The following is a 10,412-nucleotide window of genomic DNA, read 5'->3' as shown; positions in this document are numbered from 1 at the left end:
CAGACTAGAGCACAACATGGCTTTTATCTCTCCAAACTCAGTGTTGTTCCTCCACCGTGAGTTTGAGGGGGGTGTTAGAGTTATAATATAAGTCATGTACCCCTTTGTATTTATCCCGTTGTATAAGGGGTTTCCTGCATATGTTCCACACCTGTACATGTATATATATCGGCCTATGGCCTCATGGGAATACAAGTTACTTATTCCTAACAATTCACACCTGGGACTGGAAGAAGATTAACTCCATATTCTGATGATCCGACCATATCATTATGCATGTTCTGGAAATCTTGTATTGGTGGATGCTCTGCATGTCCAGTTGAACTTGTCATCCTATTGGATAAATTTATCAGCATGTGGTCCTTTTCTGGGAAGTATGGCAACAAACTGAACCCCATTGGATCAGTTCTGTGAAAAGGGTAATCTGGCGAATGTTGAGAAGAAACAGAAGAATTTTGTGAAGAAATAGCATCCTCCATTGGTACTTCAGCTTCTACCACGCTTGCAATGCCACTTTCTGGGACAACAAATTTTGATTGCCTATTTTCATGGAGGTCAATTAGGGACTCCCTATATGGAACAGAACATTCTCCTGCTGCAAAGTTGAATCCATCTCCAGAAAAACTTCCAATCAATTCGTTACTGTTACTTCCTTCATGAAACTCGGTATTAAGTATCTCTTCAACAGAGAACTTCCCTTTCAGCTTGAAAGAATCACCAAATAGTCCAGAACAGCTATCATTCTGTCCAGGAGGCATATGAGACATCTCTGCTGTAGATCCCTCCGGGCCTTCTGGTTTGATTGGAAATTTCGCAGCAACCGCCATGAAAGCAGAACTGGAATTTTTTTTAAATAATGGCAGTTAGACTAATGTTGAAACAATAACATGCGAATTAGAAGCAGTATACTTATTCCAGATAGGCTAGAATTTAATTCTCAATAAATTAAATAGGCTAGAAGTTTGCTTTCACCTAGAAAGATGGTCGGCAACATTCTGAGTAAGATATACACCCACAACCGAGTCGACAACTGATCCTTTCCAAGGAGAGAATCGTCTATCCCCTGTAAAGAGATCCAGTATTGAAGTTTATTGTGCAAGCCAAAAACGCATCTGAACTGTAACCTAACACACATGTAACCATAGTCATGTAACAATAAGAAAGAGCCATCTCTTCCATTCATATATTGTGATGATGCATGATGGTGGTCCATGTAACATTCTGAAGCATTGTTTTCTTAACTAAAATTCAGAAGCACTGTTCAAATGCAATCAACTGATCTTCTTTTCGGATGCAAACCCTAACTACTTCATTTTTTTTCAGGATCAGTCTCACAAATGCAATTTAGACCATTATCACGATATAAACACATATCTGTCGCGTGTTACTTTCTACGAAAAAACTACGCTATGATGAGGTGAGATCAATCTAAATCTTTTAGGACCTAAATAAAAACAACTTGCATGCTCAAGGAGGTAACAAACTTTTGTGTGACCATAGGGAGTACTATATACCAAAGAGAGCGCACTACAAATTTGATGTTGAAAATAGAATTCATACCCTGAATCAGGTGCATGCGAGCAATAAATGCATTGATTCTCCCCCGGAACACTCTTCTTTCCTCATCAAGCAACTTCTCTTTATCCTTGTCCATGCCTCCAGCGTCGTCATTCATATTTGGTGCAATTCGTAAGTTCCACATCAAAGAGGTTACTGGATCGATGTCCACCCTGGGTCGAGAACGTCTTTTATTTGCATTTCTCATAAATGGAACCAGCGCATCAGATGTGCCTTTATTACAAGCAGCTGCCATAACTTTATCTGATTTGCTAGTGTATAAAAGCTTGAACTTTTCAATTACGGCGTCTAAAGGATCAGCTGATAGTGCTATAACTTCAGTAATGGCTCCATCAATATGCTCGAAACCGATGCTTCTATAATTATCATGGTCAGAGATCTCCAAAACGCTTGGTCTCTCCACACTTCTTTTAGACTCCGACGTTGTCGCCTTAGTAGTAGCTCCTGCAGAAAGTTCAGAGCCACAAGAAATAGGCTCATTGATGGTGCATTTGTCTTTTGACGATAAACGTTTTGCAGGACGAACAGTTTCTTTCCTTGTGCCTCTGCCTTTTGGCTTCCCATTGCTTTCTTCCTTTCTTGGACGGCCCCTCTTTGGCTTTTTGGTGGGGTATGCTTCTTTGTTTTCTCCAGAAGCATCTAACAAACGGCGTTTAGCTCTTGATGATTTACTTACTGGTTTCCCAACAGCTTCAACTCCTGTGTGTGTGATCTGCTCGTCATGAATAGCAATGCAGTAGTTGTTCACAGTATCATCATAAGCAGACGCGCCATGTGTTTCTGGAACTGATTCTGGCCCCTTAACCATGCGTTTTTCCAAGTACTGGAGTTGATGAATACCACCACTGGGGATATAGTTTTCTATAAATGGATTCTCAGTACCACTGGGCAATTGTGTGTGCTCTGCAGTCGAGTATCTTGGCTGTTTGCCAGGTAAAGCAATACTGCAATCTTCGTCAATGGAGTAATGCAGAGTAGGTCCGACTTCCAAAGACTCAAGTTGATGGCTTCCCATCCTCTGGATATTATTTGGTACATTGTTTCCTTCAAGAAAATTTATGTATCCCCCCCAATGACATGCCACCTGCGCATGAGTTCTTTCAGCTGCATATATTGATGACCGAGGATCCTCTGGATTGAAAGACGCTTCAGTAACCTGGGCTTGTGATGCTAGATCAGCATTTTTTCGCATATCATCCTCATTGAACTTCAAGCTTCTCCTGGCTTTTAATTTTTCCACTCTGTTCTGCATATCAGAATCTTCTGCTGGAGGTTGGTTCGTTGTTGCGTTTAGTCCCTTTTTGCGGACATATTTCCTCTTGCCAGTTGAGTGAGTCTCCTTCTCCTTGGCATGCTTCGCAGTTGTATACTTCTGTATTTTGGCTATTTTTTTCTCTTTGACTACCTTGGGCCTGTGCTTTTTACTCTTAGGTATTTTGTCTGCTTTTCTACTGAAGCCAGTACCTTCAGCCGGACCAGCTTCATTGTTTGTCCCCAGCCCAATGGGTGAATTCATCTGATATGTCTGAAACCATTCCTCCGGCCAGTGCTGAAAACTGCCCTCGTCCATGCTAGCTACTTTTTCCTCAAAAACTTAGTGTTCACCTGTAAAAAAGATTTACAAAGACACCATGCAAAAAGGTTATATAATGTCCAAAAGAGCAATGACCGCAGTATAAGTAAACAGTACAATGATCGAGCTGCTTTGCTTAAACACTAAGTTTTTGCGGAAACACGTAGTACTACGTGGCAACTTCTTCAACTCTCGCCTCGGCATGTTTTCTGCGTTTGCTAAGGACATAGATTCGAGAGTAACTCAGCATTTTCAACTTATCTCCTTCAACCTTCTTATTTAGGAAATATATGTCCTATTTCAACCCATCAAAGTTGGTATTTCAATGGGATGGAACATGATCTTCTCAAGAACTAGCAAATATTTCAATGGGATGGAACATCACAAGCTTGTGTGGCGACATTGCTTCGACGTTAAGCTTTTTGTGGAAGCATCATATAACACGTGACTTTTTCACTCTCGCTCGGCATCGTGATCCATGTGTGTGCTTCTTTTTTCAGAAATGCTAGCAACATATGGCACTACCCACATGTCATCCAAACCTATTGATCATTAACTTAGATGTTCCCAAGGTTTTGGCTGCTATTTCGAATTACTCTATTATTCCAAAGCCAATGAAATATTCCACTATCCGGTTATTAACGTGTGTCCCATGGCGTAGCTTTGCTTAAACACTTAGATGTTCCCAAGGTTTTGGTTGCTATTCTGAATTACTCTATTATTCCAAAGCCAATGAAAGTACATGGTATCACGTGGCACCATCTTCATCTCTCACCTCGACATGTTTGCCGCGTGTGCTAAGGACATAGATTTGAGACTAAGTTTTAGCCTTAAAAACGCTTGGCAACATGGGGTAAGCGTTTATGAATAGGTCGGAGGTCTATCCTCCTTTTCGGGAAAAGAACTGTGAAGAAGACTTTGCTTTAGTGTTAAGCATTCAAGAAACGCTTGGCGCCAAGTTAAGGCATGCCTAGTGCCATTACTCGCTTAGGGCATGAGGCTTGTGTGGCGACATTGATTCGATGCTCAGCTTTTTCTTAGGGGAGATGCTCAGCTTTTTGTGGAAGCACCTTATAACCCATGCCTATTTCACTCATTGGTCGGTATCGTGATCCATGGGTGTGCTTGTTTTTAGACACGCTAACAACATATGGCACCACCCACATGCCATGTCTGACTATTCAGTTAGTAACGCGTCTATAGCAACTTTGCTTAAACACTAAGTTTTTTTAGGAAACACATGGTACCGTCTGCAGGGACGGAGCCAGGATCCAAGAAAGGGGGGGGGGGCAACACAGTCTACCAAGCTTCAGGGGGGCAAACATAAATTTGAAGGGTATATATGCAATTTTTCAGGAAATCTGAAGGGTATATGTGCAAAAATTTCAAACGGGAGGGGGGGGGGGGGTCGCTCCCGCTCACCCTTGGCTGTTGCTCCGTCACCATGTGGCGCCTTCTTCAACTCTCGCCTCGGCATGTTTATCGCGTGTGCCAAGTAGATAGATTCGAGAGTAAGTTGTCGCCTTCAAGAAACGCTTGGCGACATTGGTTAAGGGTTTATGCAGAGGCTAGAGATCTATCCTCCTTTTTGGGGGGAAAAGTGTGAAAAGGACTTGATTTAGTGTTAAGCATTCAAGAAACGCTCAGTGAAAAATGTCAATGTTGGCATGCCTACAGCCATTACTCACTTAGGGGCATGAGGCTTGTGTGGCGACATTGCTTCGAGTTAAGTTTTTTGTGGAAGCACCTTATAACCTTTCACTCACCGCTCGACATTGTGATCCACGTGTATGCTTGTTTTTTAGAAACGCTAGCAACATATGGCACCACCCACATGCCATGCCGGCAATATGGTTAGTAACGCGTCGCATAGCGTGGTTTTGCTTAAACACTAAGTTTTTTAGCAAACATGAATGTGGTGCCGCGTGGCGACATTGCTTCGATGTTAAGCTTTTTGTGAAAGCACCTTATAACCTGTGTCTCATCACTCGGCATCGTGATCCATGTGTGTGCTTGTTCTTTAGAAATGCTAGCTACATATGGCACCACCCACACGCCATGTCCCGTCTATACGGTTAGTAATGCGTCTCATAGTGCAGCTTTGCTTAAACACTAAGTTTTTGAGGAAACACGTGGTACCGCAGGCGACATTGCTTCGAGGCTAAGCTTTTTGTGGAAGAACCTTATAACCCGTGACTGTTTCACTCATTGCTCGGCATTGTGATCCACTTGTGTGCTTGTTTTCTAGAAACGGTAGCAACATATGGCACCGCCCACACGCCATGTCCCGGCTATTCAGTTAGTAACGCGCCGTATAACGCGGCTTTGCTTAAACGCTAAGTTTTTTAGAAAACACGTGATGCGGCAGTGCGCCTTCTTCAACTCTCGCCTCGGCATGTTTGCCACGTGTGATAAAGAGATAGACTCGAGGCTAAGTTTTAAGGAAGAGAATAAGTCCCATTTCAACCAATCAAAATTGGTATCTCTATGGGGATGGAACATCATCCTCTCAGGGGACTAGCTAATGATTTCGTCAAAGACGCGCTTGGGCGAAGGCAACGTACCAAAGCATCTGGTCGTCTATCAAAATATGGTCACGGCCACAGACTATTATCTCCAGGAGTAAATGGGCATAAATATGGCAATAATCTTATAAGCATGCACTGGATCACAAAGCATTAACCCGTCACTAAAATTGTAGCATTACCTGTTTCTTACACCTCCGAACCAAACCAGACCAATCCTGCAAGATCTGCAGTCTCTTGCCGTACGAAGCTAGACGCATCCAACAATCCACCCTAATAATAACATAAAAGTTGTGAAATGGAAACAAGTGAACGAAAGAGCAAAACACAAAAGGAAACCAAGCCCGCGGGCGATGTGCGCTTACTTCACTGGCGGAGGCAGAGCAGATCGGCCATGCACGACCTCGCGATGCACGTCCCCCCGTGTCGGTGCTTGTGTGGAGACCTTCGGTGAGAAGTACGGAGCGTCGCTTCCTCCTAGGGTCCCAGTCCCCTCCTCTCCACCCCGGATCCGTGCGGTGCGGGGAAGAGAGAGAGGCGAGCGAGGGACGGAAAGGGAGGGAAACAAAAAGAGCAAGCAGGGGCTTCACTGCAAGGGAGAGAGAGATCGCATTGTGCAGTCCGATCGAGCCGGTGGGCCCTCTCTTATAGCCTGCCGCATGCGTGGTCGGTCACTCGGTTGGCGGTGTGCGGCGACACCCGTAGCCTTCACACCTCACCAAACCTGGTGCCGCACCGCGTACCACCAAACCAGCCCAAGCAGACAGGTTTCAGAGCCTTCCGCTTCTGCGCCGTGGGCTCGTAATTGCCTGCCCGGCTCGGACCCAAATGGTGGCGATTCGGCGCCGCTCCTTGGGCCGGGCGGGCGAGATGCGGGAATCATTGAGCGTTAATGCTATTTACTACTATTGCCCGACCTTAGTTTTGAGACTTTACGGCTGTTGCTGGGAATGATCTATTCCGCGGCACCAATCTCCCGCCTTAAAAGCATGTCTAAAGGCATGGATTTTCAGCTCTCGGGTTTAGATGTACTCGGATGAATAATAAAATTCAAAAAATTCTCAAAAAAGTCAAAAAACCTGAAAAAAATACTGTCAGCAAACATTATTCACTGTTTTATCTATGTGCAAAGTTTTGTGAGAAGAAAACAATCGTGGTGCTCTAGGTGAAAAATAAAAAAAATGATGCACCAAAAGTTGTTTTGAAAGCATTTTTTAGCATTTGATTTTTTTCCAAATCATTACAAATGTTGGTACCATCATGAAAATTTGCATGTATGTAGGAAACTAACCAATGTTTCTTGACAAAAAAAATCAGAAATAATAACTTTTGGATTGTTCATAGCAGGAGCATATGAGCTTAGGTGTAGACCGGCACTTTCACAAGTCTAATTCATCACTTAATTTGGCAACTCCTAATAACACACAACTAAAATTGAACTCCCAAAAAATCCGAGGCATTGGAGGATAGTATCTTTTTTTTTTGAAAAGGGGGGATTCCCCGGCCTCTGCATCAGGTGGATGCATAGGTCACTTAGATAAATAAAATAGGTTCAACAATGTCGAGAAGTCGTAAAAGAAACTACGTCGAGCTCACAAAGACCTCGTCACAAAAAAAGGCCATATAGCCACAACCGGCTGGCAGAAAAATAGGTATGGAAACTAATTGCCTATCCTATTACATGACCGCCATCCAAACCGGTTGAATATATCCCGCGCTACCATCTCCCACTGGGCAGATCCAGTAACCAAACGCTCCACGGCCTCCGTCGGAGTGAGTAGGGACCACATACGGATCAACGCTGTAGCACGGAATACAACCTGCAAAAAATGAATAGTAGTTATTCTGTTAAAAACCAAATCATTTCTGCAGTTCCAAATTGCCCATAACAACGCACAAACTCCTACACGAATGTGTCTAGCTGTATCGGACTCTATCCCATCCAGCCACGTTCCAAATAACGACCCGACCGAACTCGGAGGAGTAATGTTAAAAGCAATTTGCACTGAGCGCCACAAAATTCTTGCCAACGGGCACTCAAAGAATAGATGCTTAATGGTTTCATCCCGATCACAGAAACTACACCTAGTAGATCCTGTCCAATTGCGCTTAACCAAGTTGTCCTTTGTTAGAATGACCTGTTTATGGACAAACCACATAAACACTTTGATTTTCAAAGGAACTTTGACTTTCCAAACATGTTTGGATTTAGGAATGACACTCGAGTTAATAACATCGATGTACATCGATTTAACGGTAAAATGTCCAGACCTAGTAAGCTTCCAACATAACTGATCGGGCTGATGTCGTAGCTGAACCTCCATCAGTCTACGCACCAGATGAAGCCAAGCTTCCCATCTATTACCAACAAGCACCCTCCTAAACTCTCAAAACTTGTTTTACAATGCGAACTTCATTTCAAACACAAACATGGCATAAACTCCATTAACTTATTCAACGTCATAATACTGTACATAATCTGACGACCTGATGAACTCATAATTAAACATAAACTGCTACTTCTTATACTTATTCATCTAGAACACAACAAGGTGTCTCTTGCGCTTCTTCATAGTTTCCACGGTATAAACTTCCTCCCTACGAACTCTGTGGGGGATCATCCATGGATTATTGGGGTTTCTCGTCATTGTGAAAGTCGAGGAAATCACCGCGACTTTATTGCTCCTCTTAGTGGTCTTGGCGGCCTCCTCCTCGACAATCTTAGCCTCTAGCTCGACAAGGATGGTGTCAAGCTCCCTCCAACGGGCCTCGTCAAAGGCAATTGCGGTATTCAGTGCCACAACCTCCTCTTCCTCGGCGTCGACCTTCAGATCCACCTATAGCTGGTCCTATGGAAGGTCTTTTGCAAGTACCCAAACAATACTATAATAATGTATGTGGATTTGTACGAGAATAGGATGTAACCTTAGGTTATCGGATGGACAAAGTGGAGTGATTTTACCCATGTTCGAGCCCATGCGATGCAAGTAACCACTCTAGTCATGGTTGTCTACAGTTATATCAAGGAACAATAAAAGAATGATTGCAAAGTGTGGATCCAGGGACTTCGATATGGAGTCGCTGGGTTTCGAGGTGCTCGAACTATACGGAGCATCATTGATGTAGGGTAGAACCCTAGTGGCCCGATCTTTCACGTAAGGAGCGGATCCCAACTAAGAAAACGAAGAACACGAGGGGGAACACGAGGGAAAACACAAGAGAATCACTCAAACCAACAGGATTAGGTTACACATATGCTAGATCCTCGAAACACAAGAGGAGATACAAGATCCATGATCAACAAAGGATGATAGAAAGGTAACCGGTTCTTCTCCTAGAGGAGGTCTTGATGGGGGCCACCCAAGAGGGGGTCTTGAATCCAAGGGGGATCTTCTCCGTAGGGGGGCCGCGGTCTCTCTCAAGGAGTAGATCCGTATGGATGAGCAAAGCTCTATCTCACATATGAGCTAAACCAATGCTAACCCTAGTACGGAGCTAAGAGACAAGTATATATAGTCCAAGGGGTAAGTTGGGGGATACATGGGGTGAAACCCCGTTCACTGCGCACAGGCAGGGCGGTAGTACCGGTCATGGAGTCAGCTGTACCGTTGGGAGCTCAGGTACTGGTTCCTGGAGGTGTTTCCAGATGTGCTCAGCGGTTGTACCGGTGTTTGGGGCGGTTGTACCGGTCTGGTGGTTGTTACCGAAATAACCGGTGCTGTACCGGCCTTGCACTGCTCCGATCATAGAAGCTTGGGCGGTAGTTGGGCGGTGGTTGAGCGGTTGTACCGCCCGGGCGGTAGTTGGGCGGTACATGGGTGGTAGTACCGGGATTTCTGCGCTGGGAAGATGTTCTTCATGCTCTCGATGTCCATCTTGCACCGTAACTTCTCCTTGGTTGCTTCCATGGTGTCTAAGCACACAAAGCATCTCCGTTTGAGGTAGTTGCCATGTCTCAAGTGGGTCAAAGGGGAGTTCAACAAGGAGAGAGTTAACCTTGTTCTCGATGGCTCTCGCACGGGATCTTGTCATTGGTCCAAGTGGTGTCGTGGGAGATGTAGGTAGGTCCATGGGGATGACCTTGGGATTCTCCACGTCATCTCCCCCCCTTGTGAAAGATCCGACCTCGGATCGAAATCTTCATCACCATGGTAGGGCGAGAGATCCTTGACATTGAAGACGTCGCTCATGTTGTACTTGTCGCTTGGGAGGTCGATCTTGTAAGCGTTGTTGTTGTACGATGCTAGCACCTTGAATGGTCCATCGGCTCGTGGTAGTAGTTTGGACTTGCCTTTGTTGGGGAAGCGGTCCTTTCGAAGGTGTAGCCACACAAGATCTCCAATGTTGAATATCATGGGTTGCTTGTTGACGTTGAGCTTGGTCGCGAGTCGTTGTACTTGGCGCTCGATGGTGTGCCTTGTATCTTCATGCACCTTCTTGAGATAGCTCACTCGTGCGCTCGCGTCCATGTTGATGCGCTCTTGTAGTGGTAGAGGAAGAATGTCCAATGGGGACAGTGGGTTGAAGCCGTAGACGACCTCGAAGGGGGACTTGCCGGTAGTCGAATGTCTTGCACGGTTGTAGGCGTACTCGGCAATGGGTAGGCACTCCTCCCACTCCTTGATGTTCTTCTTGATTAGCATGCGGAGAACAGTGGAGAGCGTGTGGTTCGTCACCTCCGTTTGGCCGTCGGTTTGTGGATGGTATGCCGTGGAGAGTAGTAGCTTGATTCCGAG

General features: G+C 44.9%; 1 protein-coding gene across 1 annotated transcript; it reads right to left on the bottom strand.

Moving 5' to 3' along the window:
• Window positions 1–80: 80 nt before the first annotated feature.
• LOC141020584 (protein ROS1A-like) lies at window positions 81–6,302 on the bottom strand. The gene is made up of 5 exons (XM_073503429.1): window positions 6,042–6,302; window positions 5,859–5,949; window positions 1,561–3,183; window positions 973–1,063; window positions 81–837 (listed from the first exon to the last, which is right to left on the bottom strand). Exons 3-5 carry the CDS (start codon window positions 3,146–3,148, stop codon window positions 207–209), a joined length of 2,310 nt encoding a protein of 769 aa, XP_073359530.1. The 5' UTR covers window positions 3,149–3,183; window positions 5,859–5,949; window positions 6,042–6,302; the 3' UTR covers window positions 81–206.
• Between the last annotated feature and the right edge of the window lie 4,110 nt (window positions 6,303–10,412).

Source organism: Aegilops tauschii, chromosome 7 (assembly GCF_002575655.3).
Source record: "Aegilops tauschii subsp. strangulata cultivar AL8/78 chromosome 7, Aet v6.0, whole genome shotgun sequence".
Taxonomy (NCBI): Eukaryota; Viridiplantae; Streptophyta; class Magnoliopsida; order Poales; family Poaceae; genus Aegilops; species Aegilops tauschii.
Note: the sequence above shows the minus strand (reverse complement) of the source record. Positions and strands in the feature narration are given on the sequence as shown.

Excerpts from the sequence above, each read along its gene's own strand:
- LOC141020584 (XM_073503429.1), bottom strand. The coding sequence starts at position 3,148 with ATGGACGAGGGCAGTTTTCAGCACTGGCCGGAGGAATGGTTTCAGACA. Across the intron at positions 1,064-1,560 it reads TCGCATGCACCTGATTCAGG|GGGATAGACGATTCTCTCCT; the intron begins GTATGAATTCTA and ends ATCTCTTTACAG. Across the intron at positions 838-972 it reads GTTGCCGACCATCTTTCTAG|TTCTGCTTTCATGGCGGTTG; the intron begins GTGAAAGCAAAC and ends AAAAAATTCCAG.